General features: G+C 40.7%; 1 protein-coding gene across 2 annotated transcripts; it reads left to right on the forward strand.

Moving 5' to 3' along the window:
- The first annotated feature begins 1,751 nt into the window (after nucleotides 1–1,751).
- On the forward strand, nucleotides 1,752–25,826 carry ulk1b (unc-51 like autophagy activating kinase 1). 2 transcript variants are annotated; one of them, XM_071465840.1, is made up of 27 exons: nucleotides 1,752–2,414; nucleotides 3,535–3,627; nucleotides 4,148–4,189; nucleotides 7,193–7,225; nucleotides 8,615–8,651; nucleotides 10,330–10,503; nucleotides 12,411–12,484; nucleotides 12,943–13,044; nucleotides 13,781–13,839; nucleotides 14,571–14,653; nucleotides 15,003–15,053; nucleotides 15,584–15,675; nucleotides 15,830–15,995; nucleotides 16,250–16,304; nucleotides 16,497–16,583; nucleotides 17,128–17,271; nucleotides 17,401–17,549; nucleotides 18,408–18,667; nucleotides 18,818–19,023; nucleotides 19,135–19,256; nucleotides 19,370–19,495; nucleotides 20,070–20,254; nucleotides 20,678–20,862; nucleotides 21,416–21,534; nucleotides 21,655–21,812; nucleotides 22,098–22,233; nucleotides 22,515–25,826. In XM_071465840.1, exons 1-27 carry the CDS (start codon nucleotides 2,325–2,327, stop codon nucleotides 22,568–22,570), a joined length of 3,084 nt encoding a protein of 1,027 aa, XP_071321941.1. In that variant the 5' UTR covers nucleotides 1,752–2,324; the 3' UTR covers nucleotides 22,571–25,826. The 2 variants fall into 2 exon arrangements, with proteins under 2 accessions (XP_071321941.1, XP_071321942.1); XM_071465841.1 differs by having other exon boundaries at nucleotides 15,833–15,995.
- Nucleotides 25,827–26,271: the final 445 nt, after the last annotated feature.

Genomic DNA, 26,271 nt, shown 5'->3' on the forward strand with positions numbered 1-26,271 from the left:
CTACTGCCCTCCTCTGGTATTTTAATATACAGAAAGTACACTAATCCATTACTCCTACACTGATGAGGTGCCTCATATATGTTTGGAAAATGCCCGCAAGCCCACAGTCAAGATCCACATTTGAAATATTACATCATTTTAGTGGACGTGTTAGTTAAAGGTTTATTCTTTCTGCCACACATGTACTGAACAACTTAGCATTTTGTGTTATGAATACACATCACAGTCTTTTTGCCAATTATAATGCTAAATTATATACACATTTATCATCTGCAACTGACAGTGGAAAGACTTTCCTCTCAAGGACAATAATTAATCAATTATGGTAATGATGGATGCTGTGGTTGTCAGAAATGCATCAAATCATTCAACCAATTGCAAACAAAAATACCTTTGATTTGATTTAGATTCTTATTTAAGTTTTGCACATTTAACTCTTGAAAGCGACACAATTAAAAGATTTGTCCTGTGTCTATGATCAGATTGAAGGTCATGATCAGGGACACGCATATAGCAAGGATGACAGTGAAGAAGTCACTGAAATCTAAGGTGATCCTGAGACTCCACTTCAAAACCGACTTACATTACTGCTCTCATCATAAATGAAGAAAAGTTAATGCTGTTGGGGAGATAGATACTACGTGGGTCATTGTGTCTATGGTCAATTCATTCCTCAGCAGCCCTCTGCTCCTCCTCTGCCTTGCTTTAAAGGGCCTCCGTGTTTTTGTCATTACTCCGTGTTCACTCAGATGTCCTCCAGCCTTAAAGGGGCCCTTCAAAAGTTGCCTGTTCAGAAGAATTAAAAGTTGGTTAAATGTCAATACACAGCTGACATAACACTGGTCACTGGCTCAAATTAAGGATACAGGTTATTGGCCACTGTGTTCTCATGACAGATCTCTAGATCTTGCTGTCATCTTCTCCCTACAGGTTTTCATCCATTTCTCTGCTGTTCTTTCATTTGCAGCTGCTCCATATCTGCAATCATCACCTCCCACATTCTCCAATTTCGTCTTCCAGCTATACTCTAGCTCGTAATTTTTTTTTTTTCCATTTAAACCTCTTCCCTCTCCTCCCCCCTCCCCTCATTTGCCCCAATTCTGCATCCTTTCTACTCCCCATATTCCTATTTATTTTATTTTCTCTGGACACGAGAATCTCTCTCACCTCAGCTGTGAGTTTCAAGATGCATTTTGATTTTTATTCTTTTATTCCAAAAACTGCAAACTGACACTTTTACACATAACAGTTAAATTGAATTTCCCCCTGGTGTTGGAGACTCGCCCTTCACAGCCCATGATGGTGACAATGATGATGATTATGATTATTATGATAGCCCATCTCTCCACCTAGTGGTGAGGCTAATAGAAATACGTTTGAGGTCACAGAAGGGAAGGAATAAAGCATCATTCCCTCTCATTGTAATAAAATGATTAGTTTGATTTTAATGTACGTACTATAAAAAACAAAATCTATGAAATCCCTCTTTTTCATCCCCTTTTTCATCACTTCAGTACAAGGATTCCTAGAAAGCAGTAGCTGGAAAAAATGTGAGGACATGAAAATCATTTTGCCAGATGCACTATTTTATTTGTTCAAACTTTTTTTTTTTTTTTTGGTGTTCAAGTATAAATAAACTAGTTTAAAACAGCTCAGCCAAAACAAACACTTTCACTTTGTGACAGTAAACCGCTGAGGACCCTGGTCCGCTGACGTCAAATCTGCATCTGTAATTGTCTTGCGCATGCGCCCTGTTGCAGAGGTTGGACTCCGTCTGCCTCGTTGGGACCATCGATGCTGTGAGTTTTGGCGACTCGGCTGCTAATTGCAAGCGATGCCGGCGAATAGTGTCAGTCTTTGGTGGTAATTAGACATTGTTAATTTATTTTAAAGCCGCAGCCAGCGCTGGTTTCGCCGTGCGGACGCTTCAGACGACACAAGTGCGCTCCCCTTGTATATAAACAAAACGCAGCCAGCTGCTTTTTTAAGGTGGCGCGGCAGAGACCGCTGCAACAACACGGACCGTGCGATCCCCCCGTTTGTTGAGTGAGCTAACTTGGTGTCGGCGGCGCTGCCAGGGATGGAAACGACCGTGCAGCTTCGTTAGGAGTTCAACTCCAAAACGCCTGCGAGCGAACATGAGAGAAGAGGACAGGTTGTTGTCAGGAAGGCGGCCCATGGCGAGAGAAAGAGGGGGTGAAGGTCCCTGCTGCTGCCCACACTTCACGGAGGAGAAAGGAGCACTTTCTAACGCGGAGGCTGACCTCGGGTCTCCTGGTCCTCTGTCCAGGTCTTTGTAGTAGAAAATCGGACTTTGGCGCAATATGGAGACGGTGGGGAAATTTGAGTTCAGTCGGAAGGACTTGATAGGACATGGCGCATTTGCTGTCGTCTTCAAAGGCAGGCATCGAGAGGTCGGTACAGTCCATATCCACTGTTGATATCGTGAATATATATATTATTGCAAACACAGACACAATGAGAAGTCGTTTGAATGGTTTGGTTTTGTTGTTAAGCGTGAATCGCCTTTTATTATCCATCTTATGTATTTGTTTTCATTGTACGGCCTTAAGAGGCCTGGAAGCACATACAGGATGTTCCTTAAAATAACAGGCAGTTAATGGATAAAATACTGAAATACTTTTAAAATACTTATATATATTCCCTGGATGCACGATTGTCACTTGTTCAGGGTCTTTACTCTTTAGCAGGCTGCTCATACAGATGATGTACATCAGCAGTCGTGGTAAATGTAAATATAGGCCAGCAGACATGTATTGTTTCCATTTGCAAGCTCCATACTGAGGCCACCAATAAACATGTTGAAACATGTCCTACACCTGTAATGAAAGAGTATAAAGTCTAAAAGCTTTATATTGAGCTGATTACACATCAAACATATCATGTATCACATCTTCCAGGACAAACAAGGCACCAAGGGGAAATGTAGGCCTGTAGCATCTTTGTTGCTTCATTAGTAAAATGGCATGAAGATAAATTTCATCCACAATTGAGCATCAAACAACACATACTGCAATACATACATAATACAGTACATTCAAATATGCTTTAAGGTGAGAAAATGCGCCCTCAGGGGCTTTGCAATAGGTTGAAGGAAATGTATAGCTTAAGTAAAGAGTCACAGGCTGCTCTGCAAAACTGCCATAGTAAGTGGACCTCCTGGGTGATTACAGTTTCAGCAGGTGATAAGCAATCAGTACCAAATTCCAGCAGAAAACCCTTGAAACCAACAGCTTGAAGGAGAGAGGCATGTTCAAGTTAATCAACACATATGTGCTTTAGTGGGACAATTTAAATATCTTAGTGTCGTAAATGTGGTAGAATCAATTATTTTTACAAGTAAACTAGAAAAAAACAAAACATGCTGTACATACTTACACACATTTTGGCATTTATACTAGTACAAGGACAGAAGATTCTCATTTCCTAAGCAAAGGCATAGTGTAACCCATACTGTGCATTGTTTTTGTTTCATCCAACAAAAATGATATAGCGTGTAATATGTCCTTCTAGAAACATGACTGGGAGGTGGCAGTAAAATGCATAAACAAGAAGAACCTGGCCAAATCCCAGACACTGTTGGGGAAGGAGATCAAAATACTCAAGGTAAGTCACAACCTCAGAGAAATAACTCTTTTCCTAAAGTTCCCTAGTTTCCAGTTATTAGGTTTGTTTATTTACTTAAAACATTATTATAAGGAACACATAACACACAACTGAAAAAGCTATCCAGGGCAAATAGATAATACTCTGTGTCCACAACAGCAGGGATGAGCCTCAGAATGACTGATGTTTCTCCTGTCAAATGTGTCATCTTGATATTTCAGACTGTTGTAAGTGTTTATTACATAATTTGGCTGGTGGTATGGTAATACCACATTTTGCTGCATTGAATGATTCAGTATGAAGCGCTGGAGAGGTGGCAGATGTTCGAGTGAAATATGAGCAGTGATTATGTCGACATGATCATCTCCTTGAACATGGAGGTGTCATTGTGAAAGTAAATGTTCGTCTGTTTCTCAGGTACAACAGCAGCAACTAAATCACTGCACAAGTCAAACTTGGCTTCGCTTTAAAGTCAAACTATATAGAAAGTAAACACTGATTTTCCTCCTCTTTCCTGCAGGAACTGAAGCACGAAAACATTGTTGCATTACTGGACTTTCAGGTATGTTATACTAGACTCACAGGTGGCATCTAGATAATGCCAGGTGCCTGTCAAGGCTTCAGATTACATACATAATTATCACACCTTTTACTGTCCTAGCTTTCCCGTCAGTCTTTACTCACAAAGTAGAGCAGATGGGTTGTTGAACGTGTCTGTTCCACATGACCCACTTCAGTCTTGTGTGGCTTGAACAGTTTTGTTTTCCCTACTTGTTAAATGAGGCTTTGCTACATTTGTTTGTTATGAAACACTATTTGTTTCATCCTGTTCAAGTACGTTTCCTTCTGCTCCTCCGTGTGAAGTAAATCCTTGTAAAATTCCAGTAAATACTTGTGTGTTTCTGTCTCGCTGAACTCATCATTGTTCCCTCGTCATCATTTACCATGTTTACATTTTGTCTACAGTCACATGCTCTGTTCCTGCCAGTCTCTGTTTCACTTGCCTGAAGTATTTCTGTCCCAAGTGTTTATCCCCCTTTTCGTGGCACAAGTCAGGTTCCAGGGTGCACAAATATGAACACAGAGGGACCCATAATAGAATAAGAATCCACAGTCACAGTGATGTTCTCTTCTGCAACCGGGTAACTGGTCTGAAGCTCACCCTGGTGACTCCTACCAGATAGCTTTGACAGCACAACCTCCTGCCCCCACACAAATACCTGACTTAACTCAACAGGTGTTTCTTTTGTCTTTTTGATCCATGACTGACAAACTGCCATCTGGTCAAAAAAACCTCTTATACTCAGATTATGCTAACTCCGCCTAGTAACAAACTACTGTCATTTTGCAACACTGTGGTCTTGCCAGATGTCACATCTGGCAAGACCACAGTGTTGCAAAATGACAGTAGTTTGTTACTAGGCGGAGCATGTTCTGCTTTTGGGGAAACTTGTTTAGAACATTTTTATGTGTTACCGGAGCGGGGACACACAACTCACTGCATTTAGTGTTTCTTATCATTCTTTTACTAAAAAGGTTTCTGGTCTCGCTGTGGACTTAGTTTTGATGCATTGCTGGGTTAGTGAACATTTTTCTACCCCTTATGAAATCTCATATTTTAAACTGCTTACGAAGTCTGGTTGAGAGCAAATGTTGTAGGTTTCATTACCAGACCTAGAGATTTGTTTTATTGATTTAAGATGACCTTACATCATCCAGCCTTATCTTTATTGTCAGAGAGCTTAGTCATCATGCAAACTAGACTAAGAGACAAGTCATAACCAATGATGCATATATTCAGCTGCCCAAACACAGCAGTATAGTCACCTTGCTGTGTAGTAGCAACTATGGTTTTAACTGCTTTGCATTTGAGCTCCTCATTAATATCTTTAAGAAAGATATTTGCAACTAGCTAAGTTGTCTTTGCCCAAGCAGAACTCCAAAATACTCTACTCTCTTATCTTTATACGTACTCACAGTGGCACTTCTCTCTGGGCATCAAGGATAGTCTGAGCTGGGCTCTAAGATTACAGGGTTGTTGTCACACAGCAGTAGAGAGTGTAGATGTTCTGAGCAGGGGATCCTACCATCCAGCTATCCAATTAGGTCAGGAGGAAACTGACACCAGACCAAACACTGGACACCAGAGAAATGCCTTTTACTTTTCTTTTCATGTTTTATCCAATTGTTTTATACAAAGTGACTTAAAATTACCTTGAGAGTAGACTAAATGTATTGTTCTAGAGTGTCCCATGATGTGACAGTCGAAGCACCATAAGATTTTAGCAATGCAATAAGTTCCTGTTTCTAAAGAGGTTGCAAAAGCAAATAGGTCAACTCAGCAGAGGTGATAACATAACATTTAGTCAAGACACACATTTTCACTCAGTTGGAAACACAAGGTAGCTCTAGAGTCCACACTGACAGCGCTCCACCTTATGAACCAGGAAATAGTTGCCACCACAAAAATAGTTAACTCTGGAACTGGATCTAACTGTTGTGCATGGGGTCATTTGAATTTTGGTTACACACTTGCCTCTCCCTCTCCCCCAGCACTGGACTTTTATTGCAAGTCATAGTGCAGAGACAGCTTGTGGAAACCAGATGGTTGGCTTGCTGACTGGCTGGCTGGTTGGTTGGTGGTTGGTTGTTGTCCATCTTCAATAAAACCAAAGACAACCAACTAAAGAAGGCCTGACTCAGCTGAACTATAGAAAACAGTCTGGCCTCTGGCTGGTGGATTCAACGAGATACTGAGATCAGGTCTGAGTGAGAGACCACAGTCGTCTGCTACCATGTGATAAGAGGGCTGCACTTTGTTTGTTTTTGCCTAAACTCGTGCCTCAGACAGGCTGCCTGAAGGAGACGATCGTAAAAGGAAGTAAAAACATTAGAAGATTTACTGATTCCCCCAAATGTGCAATTTCAAAGCTATCCACATTGTGTAGCACTGTAAATTCATAGCCTTTTATTGTTTGCTGGGAGCTTATGAGTTAAACTTTTCGTCAGTTCAGTACTTCTCACTGTCTCTCACTTGCCGTCTCACTGATTTACTCATTGTTTTGAAAATGCTGTTGACAGCTGAGCAAACTGCTCTTATTCTCTAATTGTTTTTGGCTAAGTATTAATGCAGAACTGTGGGTTGCTTTCACATTTCTCACTAATGGCAGTCAAGCTTTTATTTTTAAGTTGGCTTTTATGCAAACATATGCGAGCTTCGCAGTGAAGAGCAGGCCACATAAAAAGACAGTGGTTCAGGGGCCTGGGATAGATCCAGTTTTAGAAAATTAACATTTTTAATCAGACTGTCACAAACCAAAGCGTTGATAGATTTCATAGTTTTGGTCTGGCATCTATCTTTAAGTTTCACTTCTCTTCTTCCACCATCTCTGATCATCAAACTTGCATCTTTATTTTTTTTTTAGGTTCTTGTGTTTTTCCTCTAATCCAAATCACCAGTTTAGTTTGCTTGGACATGATTGCTGAGCAGGAGTACCACCTGTTACTTCCTATGCCTGTCACTGACATGTTTGTTTACGTCCCCTCTTATCTCCTCTCCCTTTAGGAAACTGCCAGCTCAGTGTACCTGGTAATGGAGGTAAGGCTTGCTGTGATGTTTGGCTTTGTTTGCACAGCGCTGTATTGTCTCAGCTTTTGCAGTGAGCTGTGACAGGGCCCGGGCTATAATTAGCTGTATCCTAAGGCATCAAGAGGGGTAAATGGCCATCAGTCAGGTTCTAAATGCTGCTAGTTTATTTGCTTTTGCTGCGACTTGATTCCTTTTCCCTGATAAAGAGCGAGAGGGGAAAATAATATTTGTGAATCTAGCTACTTGACAGTTTGGTTTATTTCTTTTTATATATATATATTTTTTTAAGCCATTTTAAGTTTCTTAAATCATAGTACCATATTGATCATCCCTGCAAGGCATTGGGGGAATTGTCATGCTAGCCATTCTTGTTCCAACAACAAATACAATTCCTATTTCAGCATTTTTGAATCATCCATTAAGATATATATTTTTTTTATTTTTCCCGTCCTGGTTGTTCTGTTAAGGCATGTTTTAAAGACAAAGAGAATATTGTGTTAACATATTTGCCACCTAAGCACAATAGCTTGTTCAGACACATCTCCAACATAAAAGTTAGCATGCAAAAATTGACAAGATGTTGGTAGCAAGCAGACATGGAGGCGTCCAGCTAGGCAACATGCAGCAATGGACAAAGGCATCAGGTCTCAACAAGCAGTGTTCACGATCACCGTGAATACCAAGAACTGCGGGAAAATGTGGAAATGGTTGAAATGTAAGCAGAAAAATACAATATTTTTTGTTCCACTCAGAGTTGTTGTCTTCCTGGGGTCCACTTAAAGTAATAAAAGTAACATGAACAACAATTAAACGTCACAAATCGGTGAAACTGTGACATTTAATTGGTAAATATGATGTTTAATGTGTATAATTTGTATAATTTCCAAAGTAATGATGACACATGTTCAAGTATTGTTCAGAGGAGAGTTTCAAAGTGCTCTTAATGTTATGGATACAAATGATTGTTGCTGATGTAAATAATAGCTTTGAATGAGCAGCAGAGGCATTTCTCCAACTCATCCCATTTATACTTATCTTCATTGTTTCCTGGTTATATCTGTGTCTTCGAGAAGCAAATGACTTGTGAGGCAGCCTTTCAGAGCCTCACCTTTCATAACACAACCCGTCCTTCCCTGGGTGCATTCATATTGATACTGGGAATGAGAGCAGGGTTATAAATCTGTAAACACATCACTCCTCAGCAAATCACTCCTCTGATCTCTCTTGCTTTCTAGTCCCTTCAGAGTCTAGGTGATGTTAAATACTTATTTCACTATGGTTACACATCAGCCCTCATTGTTACCTGTGTTTCCTAATGTTATTCCTTTTCATCTTCCTCTTCTTCTGTTTTTGTTGCTGTCTCTTTCCCTCCCTTCCTGTCTCTCTTTCTAATCACAGTACTGCAATGGGGGTGACCTTGCCGACTACTTACACTGTAAGTGCAACAATTCATCTACTAAAAGCTCCGGGTGCATCTCAGTAGAAAATGTATTTGATGGTGAAATGTCATCCTTGTTGCTTGATGACAAGGAAGTGAAAGTATTTGCTCCACAGAGGAAATCTCTTTCTCTTGTCTAAAAACTAAGATTATAAATGTTTTCATGCAAAAAAATGATTCTGAGTCTTTTGAAATATTGCTCTATGTGAGTGTTTGTTTAGGAAGGGAACCATTTGGCCTACAAGATCCAGAGTGAGTCTCAGTGAGGTGACAGTCTTTTGGCTTTTAATGTTAGAAATACAAAATAGGTTCTCATGTCTTTAGATTGAGGATCTTGTTCTTTAAAAGGGAACTTAGGAGCAGTTTACACTGAATTTACAACATCCAACAATGTAATGCCTCTAATTTGTGATTGAAAATGCAAGAAACAACTAGTAAAGTCATCTAAATCACAAAACTAACTCTCAAAACTTTTTATAAAATCTTCTTGGAGTCCTAGAATAATTATCTCTGGCAGGGAACAGTGAGTTAAGACACGAAGTCGTAGAAGAGGAAGAATTATTTTTCAGTTATTGTTCACTGCCACAGAGATTTAAAGAGTATACACAGTAAAGTGTATGCCCCGAGGCAACTGTTCAGGTCACAACTCACAAAGTTTTTTTAGGCTTTTTAGGCTGCCTTTGATTTGGAGCCCTGAACACAGAAACAGATTTGGTGATTCACTAGCAGCTTCAGGACTTTTGGAGTACCTAAGGCTTATAATAGATGTTGACATACAGTGTAATAAAACCACAGAGAAACTTCCCCGAAGTATTTATCTGTCTTTATTCATCAGACATACATCACTTTATGAGACATACATCACATGCAGAGAGGACACAGCATCTTTGCTCTTGAGTCAACACTGTGCTAACAAACTGGAAGAATCATATACTCAACATTTCTTCCCGGGATTGCCACATCTCATAAATTTCAGAGCTCTGAATAGCCAGTATCCTCAACTTGTCTGACGTGGGCCTTTGTGTGTCAGTAAGGACAGGGTGGGAAATACGTCACACCAGCCTCTACCCATTCACAGACAAATTATGGCCCTACCTGCTAACTTTGTCTGCCAGGTCCCTAGACTCTAAATAGAGGTCCTATTCCAATAATAGTCATTGCTGTCCTGGTTTAAAAAAAAGTTTCACAAGTGGTTTTGGATTCACAGCCCACGGTGGTCAATGAACTAAACTTTTTCCTGGCTCAAGTCAAGCCTGAGCCTGGCTCTAAAAAACCTGTTGGAGGGGAGGTGGAGTCAGACAAGACAAATTCAAGACAAGGGAGGGACTCTCACATAGAACCACACTGTACCACTGTGAGGTGAGGGACATGATTGGAGGGAAAAGAGACGAGGAGCAGAGGGTGACCGTGGGGTGATGTCAGACAACAGATATTTGAACAGTAACTTTTGAGGTAAAATGAGATGGTCTGGTTCGTGTAACATGAGCTGACTTCAGGGTTTGTCAGGACCACAAGGGTGATTTGCCTGGATTTGAGAAAAAAGGGTCATTCAGTCCATATCTGTCTACACATGCTCCCACCTTGTGTCATATATCTGTACTTTACACACTGTAAACCTAGTATATCAAAGTTGTTTTAATTTCCCATAATTTATTTACCTCCTGTTGCTCTGCAGCCAAAGGCACGCTGAGTGAGGATACTATCCGGGTTTTCCTGCAACAGATCGCAGGGGCCATGAGGGTCCTGCAGGCCAAAGGCATAATCCACAGGGACCTTAAACCCCAGAATATCCTGCTCTCCTACCCACCAGGACGCAAGTCGCACTCCAACAACACCTGCATCAAGATTGGTAGGTCTGACGGTGTGAGAAGTTGCGAAGAAGTGCACATGGATGATGGCATGTGAATGTTCATACATACGGCACATGTGGACGTGCGTTGCATGCGTAACATCGGTTTTCAGTTGTTGCCTTTAAAAAAAAATGGGGTTGTCACAAAGTGCTACAAAATGAAAAAGACTGGCAACTGTTTTATTCAATGATGACCTTTGTAAGATCCACTGCATGTGGGCGAACAACAAAAACTAATCGGATGGAAAGAAAAGTTCATTGATCATCAAGTTAGACACACACAACAAATAAAAAGGGAAGCAAGTGTTGTTAGTTGAAACTGTTAAAAATGATCATCTTAACGTAGAGCTTTAAAAAATAAAACACATTATAAAATGTAGCACTCGTTGCTCTAAACCTGAAGTATCTGTTGAGTAATATGGGCAGAATGTATGTAAAGATAGTCATAAATTAAAAGTGCAAAACCATTTTAACATTTCAGATGTGAGACTTCAGCATGTGGGTGTACAATGTGACTTAATAGGAGGAGAATAGCACTACAACCCTCTACAGGAGCTGAAACTAATTGAATCTCATGAAGCTCCATATGGAAATCCCTACAGCATAATAAAGCTCCATACAGCCGGTTTTATTGCAACAGGAGCTAATCATGATTTCCCCAAGGTAATTGATTCCATTACGATTGTGAGACTAAACTTGTTAGAGGAAATTTATTAGGTTATGTAAAGAATTTTCCCTCAGCTGCGTTTGCAGTCTTCCTCTGAATAATAAGAGAAAACCTGTTCACGAATAGACAATGTGTCTCATCAAATCTTGAGTTTGACTGATTTGATCCAAAAAGTTGACCTTGGTGTAACAACAAGTAATCGCCGTTATGAAAATTGTCATGACCAAGCACAGTGTGGAGTATGTGTTGTTCAGCTGTTTGGAAACTCTGCTAATCCTTGAGCCTATTAATTTTTTTCCTCTGGAGAGAATTGGTTTCCCAGTGGGAGTGAAGTCTGAGGCTTGTGTCAGTCCCAGTCACAGCAGAATGTTATAATCCTCATGACTGTGGGAAAACCTGCTCAGTCTCACACACACACACACACACACACACACACACACACACCCACAGACTGTACCTACACACACTGTACCTACATAGATGCAGGTACAGACACACAAACACATACACACATCAGTAGTGAGGCAGGGATTACTGAAAGTGATTTGACTTGTTTAATAGGAGTGTGCTGGAGCTTAAGGACATTAGGTAACCTTTAGAGTTTGTTTTAAATATAATTTTAACATAATTGAGTAAATTCATTATGACTGAACAGCAGTCATTTGTTTTTCTGACTGTGCCTATAAATCCCATTAACAGACTGTGTTACACAGCAATTGTCTTGATTATTTTTTTTTTTTTTTATTACTGATGAAGTTCCTCTGACAAAATGTGTCCAGAAGTACTTGTGAAGTTGGCAAGTATTTGACTAAACCATAACACCCAAGTGGGTGAGCTCCAGTGTGATAATGTTGCATTGTCATGACAGATATTAACAGAGGCCTTCTGTCATTGCCCATATGATTACCCATCTGCCATTACTGCTAGAATATTATAATATATAGTTGTTGTTAGTTTTGAAAATGAAAAGACCATTCAGCTGGGAACCTGTAGCAGACAAAAATAACTTTTTCAGTGCACTGTGGGCTTTTTTTTTTTTTTTTGCAGCCATCTGCAGTTTTTCTTTGGAAAGTTTCAGTTCAGTCAGTGATTGTCCTCAGGATCTGAACATTGTCTGTATGAAGACACAGCTGCATTCACTCCTAGCGCCAAACGTTAATCTCATCTCATCCTTTCCTGCCTTTGCTTGTTCTGTATCCCCCACTTCCTTCCATCCCTCCCTCTCTTTCCCTCTCTGCAGCGGACTTTGGCTTTGCCAGGTACCTACAGAACAACATGATGGCGGCAACTCTCTGTGGGTCCCCAATGTACATGGTAAGCACATTTTGTAGGGTTTTGTATGTGTTCGGAAAATATTTTTCAGTGTAGTCAAATGTTTCAGCTGGTTAATAAACTCAAGCAAATTCAAATTTAATGACCTCTGTGTATTCACTCATACCAAAGGTTATCAGAGGCCTGTATGGGCAGGGAAGGTTTCTTCATTTATAGTTCAAAAATAAGGGTGTTTTATAATTTCTGAGAAGGCTTCGTTTTGAAAACACCATTATTTGATCATCAGCATCAATCCACCCCTACTTCATGATGGTTCAGCAGCTTCTGTCATTATTCTCCTTGTGAAACCGCAGAGCTCCAGTTGTTTTTATTTTACAGCGGCCGTTGGACCCAATCTCTAAAACAGCACAGCACAACTTCATCATCTTGTTAAATGTTCACTGAAGACTTAGAAAGGAGAGTCACACTGAAAATAATGTCCTTCTCCTTTTCCTCACCAGGCTCCTGAGGTCATCATGTCCCAAAACTATGATGCGAAGGCTGACTTGTGGAGTATAGGAACCATAGTGTTTCAGTGCCTGACTGGGAAGGCTCCTTTCCAGGTAAACACGCCACTTTCATTGGTGTATGCTGATTACATTTTTTTTTCTTCATTGCAGATTATGCAGGTTTTTCACATCATGACCTGCTTCACACACACAGTATTTACTGCACCTACACTCTACACTGACCAGTATGAACATTTCACAGTAAGATTACCATGCCACCACACCAGTACAACTTGAATATCTGAATTTTTTTGTTTAAAGACCAAATGAACAACAGTCATTATGTTATGTAGGACTTATTATCATTGGCTTTTATGAAGTCATTTATGAGCTGCTGTGTGTGTGTAATGTGTGCAGTCATTTAAAATAATAACAAAATGAAGTCTACTGCGTCAAAACCTTCTTTCCTGTTTCCTGTTAGCATGTTTTCATCCTTGAGAAATGGCGTTTGAGTCTGTTTGTTGAAAGTGATCAAACTGCCTGCCTCCTCTCTCCAGATAATGTGAGAGATGAACAGGAATTTGAAAACCAGGCAGTTTGTACCGACTGACTTGACTTATGCTGAAAAAGATAAAAAATGAAATGTATAATTTATTTTATCTAAACCGGCCCGGCAGCATTTCTGAAACCTCCTGAGTGGCTTCATTCTTTGCTTCATTGTAAAACATTTTGTCTGTGATCTGTATGATGGCATCATCCTGTTCTGTATGTGTGTACATGAACAGCACACACTGACGTTGCAGACATCAACATGTTTTCATTGATCCCTTTTACCTTTTGTCATCTTTAGGCTAGCAGTCCCCAGGACCTCCGGCAGTTCTATGAAAAAAACAAGAATCTCAGCCCCAAGTAAGGCCTCACAGTGAGATGACAGCATGTTTATTTTTTTATGTGATCAACAAATGTCGCAGTAAAATCTGAAAAACTCTGAGGTTCATCATTTTTTATATAAATTTTGCTTAAAAAATGAAGTACCTTTGTTGTGTTACGTCTTGAGAGCAGAATAATCAATGATAGGAGAACCTCTGTCCAAAACTCCTCAGAAAGTACCCGTTATCTCTGAGAAGGTGTTTGTGTCACAATGAACATCTGATATTTAGATAAGTCACCAAAAGTTCAGTTTGTAAATCTCCCTTCAAGAGAGATACCACCAACCATGGCGACGCCAGCAGAGCTGTTTTAACATCTGAACAGCAGTTAGTGCACAACATTGTTAGAGTTGACAAGCTCTCAAAAAAAACACCAACAGCCCACACTTTTACAACACAATCTCTGTAAAGGTTTTATGTTTCAGTTAATCACAGCTGCCTAATGAAAGTCTGCCTGAGTTGTCAGGAGTGTTGACAGCCACACTAACAGGGAGAGTTATTGTATATTTGAAAACTATCATTCATTTCTTTTTCTGCAAGAAAAAACAGATGGTTCTGGTAAAAACATGAAGAGTAAATAAAATGCAGCTAAAAGTGTTAATTTATCTGAAGGGACAGGTTTCTGTTGTTTTGTGTGACCTTTCCCTTGAGATTGTTATTTTTTTCTGCACAGCAGAAAACACTGATTTGTGGTTTATTATTTGTTTGCAGCATCCCCAGAGAGACTTCTAGCCATTTGAGGCACCTGCTGCTGGGTCTGTTGCAGCGCAACCACAAGGACCGCATGGACTTTGGTAGGTGAACATTGCATTAAGATGTTGTTAGACAAACATGAATGAAACAGTTGACTGCAAGGTGTTGATGCAGACTTACACTGATAACTTAAATAGTACATTCTGCCTTAAATGGTCTGGTACAGTGTTTTGCAACAGAGGTGACAAGTATTCCTGTGAATGTGGAGTTTCCATTTAACACACAAGTTGTAGATTAAGAAATAACACCCAGGGAAGAGAGGATTGTGCATGTGTGTGTCTGTGTGCTGTCTGCACAAAAGGTCATTGTATTTGTATCTTGTGCTGTTGCATAAATGACACTCCTTTTCACTACCTTGTACTGATGACATTTCTCTTGTGTTGTTGGTAGATGAGTTTTTTTGTCATCCTTTCCTGGAGGCCAGCTCATCAGTGAAAAAGAGTAAGTAACAGAAGCTGCGTGGTTAATTGTCTGTAATACATGACTTTAGGTCTGTCTGTATTGTACACTTTTTGTGCAATTCTCAATGTATGAATCTGTGTCTTGCACACTCATTTGGGGTTGGCACCATAAGTACATAAAACATGACTAGATAAATATGATACATCTTCTGAAACCATCACACATCTTCTCAAAACAATAAGTGCAAAACTTCACAGCTCTTCCAAAATAAAATATAACCCACAGAATAATGCAAGATTGAAATCATGTCAAGGTTGAAATTTTCATCCAAATAATAATTAATTAATAATAATTAATTAATGATTCCATGATAGGACTGAATATAGTTGTGAAAACAGCCATTTAGTATGAACCTGATTAAAGGCTTGTATATTTTATATTATAGAAGGTGCCCAGTAGCCTTTTCTTGCAAACAGAGTTTCTGTTTACATTCAGTTTTTCGTACTAAAATGTATTGTGTGTATCCTTGAGTTTTCTAACAAATATGTTTTGTGCATTCTTTGCTACAGTAACTCCGACTGTGACCATGACCTGCTTCCCAAGCTCTGCATCAGCCAGCTCTTGTAGCAGCTCCTCCACCTCTCATCTCGCCTCACCACCGGTTTGTGTTTATTGTTTCTGTATTATTTCCTGCTTCTCTTTGTTTCTCTGTCTGTACCTGAGTGATGAGGCTGTGTTTTTATGTGCAGTCTAAGGAACCTTTTGTGCTTCGACTCTTTGTTTACCTGCTTCTTTATGTCTCTGTTTCCCTGCAGCAGTCTCTTGCTGAGGGTCAGCATTTGCGTGCCAAAGCTCTGTCCTCTCCTACCCAGGAGGCCACTGGTTTTCTCCTCAAGGACTCGTCTGGAGGGGGCGGCAGCAGCAAGAACTCCTCCTCCTGTGACACAGATGACTTTGTCATGGTGCCTGCTCACTTCACCAGTGAGAAATTACTTTTTATATCCTGGGATCCTTGTCTAAATGTCCAAGACATAGTCCTACCTTTGGCTCCAGCTCTATAGAATGACTGTATTTCAAGTATTTGAAGTTATCTTTGAGACTGTTTATTTTTTCATAGACTGTCTTTTATGTGGCTTTTAATGCATCTTCTTTTCTACATCCACACTGTTATTCTTCTCAGACTTTGTTCTTAATGTTTCATGTTATTTTAACATTTGATTTTGCTGGTTTTGCAGCAGGTGAGCTGACGTGTGAGAGCAAAGTGCTGCAGGACAGCCTGATGAACAGTGGGTAAGAAGAAAGAAGTATTACACTAATTAAATGTATTTGTGTGTCAGTGTTACAGACAGGACAATAATTGACCAGTAATCAGTAGTGAAATGTACATTAAACGTGAGAACATGTTCTGTATTCCTTTTAAAAATGACACCTTGATGAAGTCCTGGTGGTGTGTTTTCTGTTCCTTCTCTCTGCTTTAATCAGCTCTCTTCTGGCTTCTGCTGGTCTGTGTAGCCAAGCCAAAACACCACCACACTCACCTTCCTACAGTGGCTCTCCAAGTCCTGTCAGGTAACAGCACGAAGCTGCATGTTTGGTTGTGGTCATGCATGTGGTGCCATGTAGCTCAGAGGTCATGGCATTATCAGATATGGAAATGATTAATGGTGTAGTCATATTGATATTATTGAAATATAAATGATCAAAAATGATTTATATTTTGGGCTGTGTACTGTGTGTGTTGAGGGGAATGGCATGTTGAGAATAGCTCCAGTGTTAAAGCAACATTAGATCTCAGTGTTGAATCTGCATAAACTTATATTACGTATTAGTTTAGAAATTCTTGCAGAATTCTTGAAAGAGGATGAAGAAAGTTAAATAAAGAATTGAACACGACCTCGGGTTATGTTATGTTATCTTTACAAACAATGCAAAATTTGAACATTGCAAATACTCTACAAGTTTGGCAGTTACGAGTCATCTTCATATTTGATTTGTTGAAAGTGGTAAACTTGTCTGTGTCCATACACACACACACACACACACACACACACACACACACACTAATGCCCTCCTCTCTTGTGGCACACTCTGTTCTTCTCACTGTCGTTGGCAGGCCAAGTGAGTTCTCGGGAAGTAACTATGGTGGTAACTATGGAAACCATGGTCAGTCATTGCCTATTCCAGTCCCCACTCAGGTCCAGAACTACCAGCGCATGGAGCAGAACCTCCACTCTACCAAACAGGATGGCTCACCACGGTCTGTATCCACACACACACACACACACACACACACACACACACACACACTTTTGAAACTGCAAATCTGTATGTTAGTATTTATATTTCTTGAATTGACTGCAGTGACTCTTGAACTTGACGTTATTAGGCTGTCAACACCGGTGCGTCGTTGCAGCAGTGGAAGCTCGTTGGGCTTTGCTCGGACCGGACCTTCACCACCCTACGGGCAGGGAGCAGTCACCACCACCCGCAGGCTCTCCCTGGGAGGTGGCAGAACTTTCCAGCTCTCGCCTCAAGGTAGCACAGAGGCTAGTGTTCACTTTGTAAACCACTTTCACAGGTGCCACAGAGACCACACTTTATCTACATATTGAATATGAATTTGGACAGCTTAGCATGATTAGAGACGAATTTTGAGCTAACTGTTTGTCAGCTCTAATTGATTTGTTTTTTGACTTGTGAAAATGAAAGTCTACTTGTGACCACTCATCGCAGGTTGTAGACATGAGTCGTGTGCAGTTCAGCCAGGGAGAGATTTTCTGTCTTAGATATTTAATTCGAAGGATTTTATGAGGCCAGAAGAGGTTGTATTATTCAGGATTTCTCAACTTAAAATTCTTTTCCTTACTTTTCTTTCTTTCGTATCTCTTTAATCATCTCTTGACCCCTCAGATTTATCTTAGGATGCCTTGCGGCATCCTGACTAACATGTAGGGAACCACTAGATAAAAAGGTGGACTCAATGCATCAATCAATCCTTTAAATCATTTATAAAATGGAAATACTAAGCAGTCCTTGGTTTGAGCTCCTCATACATTAGGATGAGCTTCTTTTTTGTTTTTTGAATCTTTGTAAATCAAGTATCTTTGGGATTTGGAGTGTAGTTCTGAAAGTTATAATGAACCAACCACTCTCCTTCTCTACACCAGTTGCCCTCATCTCTTTGCTTCAGGCTGGCACAGTTCCTTAGCTGTCTGGACATCCACGACAGCTGGACAATGGAGGGGGGGAGGGTTGGCAGGGCTTGTCCATCTCTGCTACCTCCTGGTAGCTTGGTTCTTTTTTTTGTCCAATCTGACATTTTCACTTTGTCACATGCCACCTGAAATCTAACAGCAGATATATTCTGACCTCCTGTCTTCTGTCCCTTCGCAGTTCCTCAACTCACTGAACCCCGGCCGGCTTCTCAGCAACACCCACAGACGACAGGACTGGGTACACGGCTCCACAGTGCCCCCTGTCTGTTGGAGTGTGTCAGTGGTGGCGGCAGGCAGAAGATCAGGAAGCAGCACTCAGACCCTGTGGTTGCCCCCTCGTCAGGCCTGATGACTGTCCGCCCCCTACACTCTTCCCCCAGACTGAGTGAGCTGATGCAGCGCAGCCCCCTCCCCACCATCCTGGGATCCCCTTCCAGGGTTAGCTGTGTGTGTGTGTGTGAGAGAGAGAGAGAGAGATAGAGGAGTTTGTGTATTTAATTCTCTTGAGATGAGCAGCACAAGAAAAGACAACCCAGCTGTTTAAACTAACCTCTGGTACATCTCTCTCTCTCTCGTCTCTCTCCTCAGACCATCCCTCCATTTGAATTCCCGAAACCTCCCAGCTCTCCGAACCTTGTGACCTTCCTGACACAGCAGGGTTTGGTCATCGGCTCTCCTGGCAGCAGGACTGCCCCAACAGAGCCCAGAGAGCCTGGACAACAAGCACCTACGCAGGTCACCCAGCCTGCACACTGCATCCACAGACTGAGTGATGATAACAAGAGCTTTGGAAGGTTAGATTATTGTTTTTGCTGTTGTTTTTTATTTGTCATGTTTACCCTGCTGATGCTGCACATGCAGCAGATATTGTTTACCTACAGATGCAGTTGTTTCCCCGTCTGCAGGTCTCAGAGTGCCGGTCGTCTGTCTGACATGCTGCTGATGGCTGCGTTTGGACCAGGTGGACCTGTGGGTGAACGAGGCAGCACAGAGAACCTGACTTCTGAAAAAGCCATAGAAATAACAGGTTGGCAGAATTAGATAGAAATTAAAGGCTGTGAAATATCAGATAATGGTCAGTTGTTAACTGGCTTCACCTGCTGTGCCACCTTTTAATTATTGCTCTTCTCTGTCCTCTAGTGCCCCCCAGTGGTGTGGTAGGCCTTGCACCTGGATCCAGCAGCCCAGCACAGGTAGTGTTCACAGTGGGCTCCCCTCCCAGTGGCAGCACCCCACCCAATACCTCCAGACAGAGGAAATACTCAGGTAGCACTCGCACATCCTAACACTGCTAAATACAAGTTACGTTATTTGTCTCTACATCCCCTCTGCAGCAACTGTGAATCAAATCCCACTTAAGCAGCAGCATTAGTGTTATACTCTGCACATCAAACAACATAGGGCCGTGGGAAGCTGCTTTTCTCATTTTCCACAATGTGGAAACTTAAATAAATGTGACGGAGGAAAGCATAAAGGGTTGATTTTCAACTGGCCAAGATTTAAATGAAGCCAAACTGTGGAAAGATTTAGCTACATTTATGGAGTAATAACCCAAATGACTGCTTTTCCTAACACTCACTTTTCCAGTTGGTAATTGCCACTTAAAGGTTTTATGAAAATAAAAATTAATGTAGCAGTTTAATTGTCAATTTGAACACTTCTTCGCTCAGAAGCACGAATTCCAGAAACAACAAGCAGTATAGTTGTAGTCCACACACAATCTATTTATTCATAGGTGTTCATTTTAATTCTGCTTTTTATTGTACAGCAATGAAAATTCATGGCATTGATTGATTTTACGTGTTGTACTTCGACCTTCTCTGTTTTCTAACCCCTGCAGGCTCGTTCACTTCAGTCAGCCCTGCAGGCTCCTTCACCAGCCGCTACCCCCAGACAGGCGCCTATCTGGATGGCTTTGAGGCTCCTTCCAGTCCTCGTTACAGTTTCACTGATCCCATCACAGCCAACATGGGAGGCCCTGTAACCTTTGAGGCTCCTGAGCTGCCTGAGGAGACACTGATGGAGGTGAGAAGCGGGCTTCCCACACAGCTTTGGAAAGTAGTGACAAAGGAGTCATCACTTTGACTCTGTATACTTTATGTATGTATGCAGAGATGACTGTCTTTTGTTGTGTACATCAGTCATTCTAACAAAATGCTGATATTAGCATTCCTCTCGTGAGAAACAGAAAAAGGAAAAGTGAACATAGATTAGTTTAGTGTATTCAGCTCAAGTCATTGTGGTAAAATAGCCTAAGGTGGAATCTAGGAATGGAATATTGAAATGCACTGAATGACCTGTCTCCTGTTACAGCTTGTGTTCCTCCCACCAATGCAGACTGAATGCTAAACCACACTCTGGTGTCCTCTGTTTCATATTCTACCATGAATCCATCTCCCTCTCCTTCTCTCTCGGCTTGTCCTTCTTCCTGCCTGTGTGGGAGTGCAGCAGGAGCATACAGACACTGTGCAAAGCCTGCGTTTCACGTTGGATTTTGCACGTTGTCTGATGGAAGTGGCTGGGGCCCGTGGTGCTGCGGTGGTGGGGGAGCAGGTGGACATTTCTCATCCCTCCCTCCTTCAGCAGCACAGCCTGGTAGCAGATCAGATAAGCTCACTGAGCCGAGAGTGGAGGTAAGGCCACATCAAGTATGGCTGTGAGTCCTGGTTGATAGGAATGATACTGTTTATCCACTGTGGATAGAAAATTATTTCAAGATGGATCTCCTGGCTGTGCACCATGTAAAACCTGCCTCAGGGACAAAACAGGTTTGTAATTGGGAAAATTAGCAAAAAGCAGCGAATAAGGAGATTTGTAGAGCGTAGAGTCACGTGGAGTGTGGAGTATTGACTGAAATGTGTCAAAATGTATTTTGCTTCCAGTTGCATTTGAATGCAATTTTTCACCAGAACAAACAGAAACACGCTGATGGAAATGCAGTCAGCTTAGGCTTTTCTGTACTGAGTAGAGGGTTGCAGAGTTTGAATGTAGAGAAAGATGAGGATGAGATTTCTTGAGCATGAGATCAGACATTTGGTTAAATCCAGTAGCCACTATCCGGGTTTTGTTAGTGATTGTTTTGATGCATATTAGTGTGCAACCTGTAGATATGCTGCTCAAATATGTCATGCAGGTAATTTAATAACGTCCATTGCATTGTGTGTGTGTGTGTAATTGTGTCCTCAGTCATGCAGAACAGCTGGTTCTGTATCTTAAGACTGCAGAACTCTTGTCCACTGCCTTACACACAGCCATGGAGCGAGTTAAACAGGGCAAACTCTACCCATCTGCTACAGTCAAACAAGGTATGACCCATTTTATCTTTTAGAAGATTTTGAACAAAATTGGAAACACATTTTGATTAAAAGGGCAGTGTCTTGGTAGCATATTAAATTTAACTCGTCAAATTTTCTGGCCATATACAGTGGTGAGGAGGCTGAATGAGCTGTACAAGTCCAGTGTGGCATCCTGTCGCTCACTCAGCACTCGTCTGGAGCGCTTTTTTTCCAGAAAGCATCGTCTAATGGACCAAATCACCTCCATCACAGCAGAGCGGCTGCTGTTCAGCCACACAGTGCAGATGGTAAGCCAAAAAAAAAATTGGACAGTTCAGACACTGTATCTGTGGTCGTCTGTTTAATAATTGTCACGAGTGTTTGTTACTGACTGAAGTCCATGAATGGCAAAAATATCCCTTCCAATCTCTCAGGAAATAGTAACACACACAGCAAGAAAATAAAAATTGTTCAATTACAGCATTAATAACAGAACTGAGGCCTATGACATGTCACAGCAGCATTTATTCTGACATTTTAATCAAGATTAAAATCAAACCTTTATTAACTTGAGCACCCTGGTGTCATGTCAGGTTCAGGCTGCTGCGCTGGATGAGATGTTCCACCAGGGGGAAGCATCAATCCTGCGCTACCATAAAGCTCTGCTGCTGATGGAGGGCTTGTCTCTGCTGCTCACTGAACAGGATGACATCCTCAGTGTTAGCAAATGTAAGTATGTCTGTCAACTCAACTCACACAAAGTGGGGACGTCTCCATTCAGCACCGGTACCTAACATGCACTATTCCTGCAGCTAAAAGTAATTTTTTTTGATAAATTTTTTTTACATTCCTTAATTCAAGATATTTCATTGATTCAGTGATGTTAAAATGAATATTTTTGTTTATCAGTGTAGCCAGTTTGTCATCATGTCTTCATAGACACGACTTGTTCTGCTGAACCACACACTGACTTTTTTCTGTTTTGTTTCACTTTCTCTTTGTGTCTGCAGGCAAGGAGTGCATTGAACGCCGCCTCACAGCTTTGCAGTCAGGACTCTGCGTTTGAGAGTCCTGCACTGCTACTTGGAGTGTGGATATGATGTCAGTCATTTGCACCCTGCGCATTACCAACGAACCAAATCTCCACCCACATTACATGGTTTTCAGTTAGAATTGCTTTAGTTTTCACTAGAAAACCACTAGATTTCACTCTTCTCTGAACCCTCAGAGTGTGTGCTCTTTGAATGGCTTGCTATTCATGTCAAGTTTTGGACAGTGGCAAAGACTTCCTCAACACTAAACTTGGACCAGTGTTGGACATGAAGCACTTGCGCTGTAAAAGAATGTCTGCGCTCTTGTCTATGTGAGAGGACTTTGCCCCTGGCACTGAAAAAGGTATTTTTTGCTAAGAAGATGATTCCCCTCACTAGGCGCACCACATGCAGGAGCAATTATTGCCAAGTAGTCACATTCACATTCAGTATGTATCAAGATATAAACACATAGCATTGTAAGATGGACAAATGCTACAAATTTGCAGTAGGCAAATCTATAGGCAAATGTTATCTTTTACCAAGATCAGTAGCTGGAGGGAAAGTATAGTATCTGCTGTACACCTACACAAGGATGTTTGCTGATGAAGACCGGGAATGGCCAAGTATCATTCTCATCACATGTATGTTTGTCTTATAACCTTTGTTTGTTTCGGTGGATTTATCTTTTCTGATTTTATCTAATTGTTACGTGCTTGCTGAAGGGAAGTACATACAGCATTGTTACAGCTGGTGGCCGGAAGCGGATACAAGCTCTATTACGAAAATGTTGCCAAAATGTAGTTTTGTTTTTTTGTTATGTTTTACCTTTGATTCACTGTGGGTTTCTATGCTGGTTTGGAAAAAAACCCTGTGTTTGACACTTTACTGATTCTATACTTGCTCATTGTCAAAGACCAAGTCCCCTCAGTCAGACAATGGCTCCTTTTATACAGCCTGTTCAAGGCGGGAATGTTGCACCGTTAATTTGCCTCACCGTTCTGTGTTAAAGGTACGAACATGGAATGGGGGAGCATTGTTGTTCTGCCTTTAAGATGGCAGCAGATGTAGCTGGAATAATGAGGGGTCTTCATAACGGCAATGTTGCAGGATCTCTCTTTACAAGGTGCAATGACGTAAGGATTTTATTTTTTAAGTAGTGGCTGGTATTAAAGCAAGATAGAAAATGGGTCCAGAAGACACTCACTACCCCACATGCAAAATATAGCTTTTAGACTGAGACTGATTTGTTAGCATCCCTGATCACAATCACTTTAAGATGCTGCAATAACCTGGGATGTATTTCTCAGGTATACAGAAGCTTAGGTGCTGCTGTTGCTGGTAATCTCTTTCCAAGATTCAATATTCTGTCTTTGTTTGTTTTATCTATCAATGGTAATGGTGGAGTTTAGCAAGTATAATCAAATTTGAATGTAGTGCTGACAGGAGTGAGACACCATAAATATTAGCCAAATGTTAGATAACTAATTAGGACTGATCCCGCAGCTAACGTCTGAATGCTTTTGCACTGTTAAAGTACTGTACAGAAAGATCTTGAGTGGAACATGCTAAACATGTTCAGTTTTTGTAGATACCTAGACATATTTTCTCATTTCTGCGTCTATACTTTTATTGCAGTTTTAGTTTAGTGTTATAGTTACTGTCTAAAGGTAATATATGTTAGATGTGAGAATGTTGACAAAGAGAGGGTATAAGCTATGAAACCTTAGAAAGATTTCTTTAGGGGGAAAATGGAAAAGAAAACTTGCTTTACACTGAAGAAAAGGAAAAGATTTGCATTTATTGTGTTGTGTTTTATTTCAGAGTGTAGTCAGTGGGTGAAGATTGTGTTTGATTTTGAAAAGTGGTGTGCTGATTTGGAGTGCTAGTTGAAAATGTGTATTTTACCTGAAATATGTGTGCATTGTTGATATTGACCTTAGCCATACATCCCAACAGGATCCCTTAACTCCTCTAAGTTGTCGGCCAATGGGAGGCATCAACTTCTACGTGGATTGCTTTCAAAGTAAAGTTTGTGTGCATGCATGCATTCAGAAGCAATGAAGTTGCTCTGTAACAAGATGTGAATGATTTGATTTAGACTCCAGCTGACTGCGTGGATGTGGTTTACTCTGGGTAGAATCCCACTTTTACATATAACATAATTCCTTTCGTGTAACCCACTGCAAGGCCCAGGACTACTTAATTTTCTTTGAATTGGGTTTTTCTTTGTCTTTTTTAAGTTCATTAAGATGGTAAATTGCTTCATGTCCATTGATGTGTGGCCAGGGCTGAGGATAGTTAATGATGAGATCGCAAAGCCAGTTTAGTAGCTCTGTCAGCAGAACAGAATGGAAGAAATGTTTTATTTCATGAAGATTTCTCTAAAATATACATGATGTGTATTTGATTTGTGGCCTTTTGTCTTTTGTCAGAGAACTTTGAAGTGTTCTTTGACATTACTCTACCGAAAACTTTCTGTATATGTATAATGTTTGAGTGTACATTCCAGATATCAGCTCATCAACAGACTCTCTCTACACATGCTGTTCTGTTCAGTCCGTATACAGTGGCAATGTCTCAAAGTGATCTCTTATTTTTTGTAAAACTGATGCATGTGTCACTTTTTATTGTTCCCTACAATCATTGCTATGGGCCATCCTAATGATGAGTATCTTGGGTAGGAGTCAAAAGAACCATAAAGATAATTTGTGCAGAAGTTGAAATACTTGAAGAGTACGGTGGTAGAGAACAGCAGGTTGTTGTAGGAAGTTCAGAGGCAGTGCCCTATGGCAAGCACCTATCCACACTGCTGAAGTGTCCTTGCAAGATACTAACTCCCTACCAGCTCTAAGGTTACTGTTCGACGTACCAAATACAGATGAAATAAAATACGGCCATCATGAGAATTTTGCCATTGCTATGTGCACTCCCACAGTAGATCTGTCATTGATTTGGATTTTTGGACTTTTTGTATGTTTGCTAAGAACATACCTGAATGTTTTCGGTTTGCGTAATAATTCTGTATTACCTGTAAATATTGTAAATTAAGTTATTGTTGTAATTGTATATATGACGCTGCAGGCATGGAAAGAACAGAACCACCTATACAGCACCTATACATTTCCAAAGAATAGGCCTTCTGCTGATCTTCCATATTGTCTCTAACTCTCACAAAAGCATTTTAATGTTGTCATATCTATGACAGACACACTATCTCAGCGTCCCTGTGTGTGATATAACCTTTACTGTTTGAGAGTTGCAACATGAATAAAGCGAAAGGACAGGTAATTTGTCTTAAGATAATGTGCTTCCTCCCCCCCCCCCCCCCCCCCCCCCCCCCCTTTTATAACTGTGACAGATTTTATGATTGCAGTTGGATTTACTCAATCATAAACCACACCATGCTCATCTTGGACATGGAATAATTCAAATTACAATTTAATCATAACGTGTACTTGTTTTCCTCAGTTGTCTCCTTGGCTGTAGGATATTGTTCAAGAAAGGTTGGAAAGGCAAATAGAGCCTTTATCTTGCTGCTGGCCTATTAAACCAATTGCCATTTAAACTGGATATCAGTGACTTTACGTGAAGGCTATTTAAAGGACATGTCAGTGTTTTGGCAAGGTTTAGATGATTCATTACAATTACAATTACAATTCTTCATAATACTGCAATTTTATGAAATACAATTATGTTTTAGATTTTTATTTTTCTTATGTTTCCTTAAGTCCAA

This window comes from Trachinotus anak, unplaced genomic scaffold, assembly GCF_046630095.1.
Source record: "Trachinotus anak isolate AG129_WGS33_773 ecotype Australia unplaced genomic scaffold, CSIRO_AGI_Tana_v1 ptg000028l, whole genome shotgun sequence".
Taxonomy (NCBI): domain Eukaryota; kingdom Metazoa; phylum Chordata; class Actinopteri; order Carangiformes; family Carangidae; genus Trachinotus; species Trachinotus anak.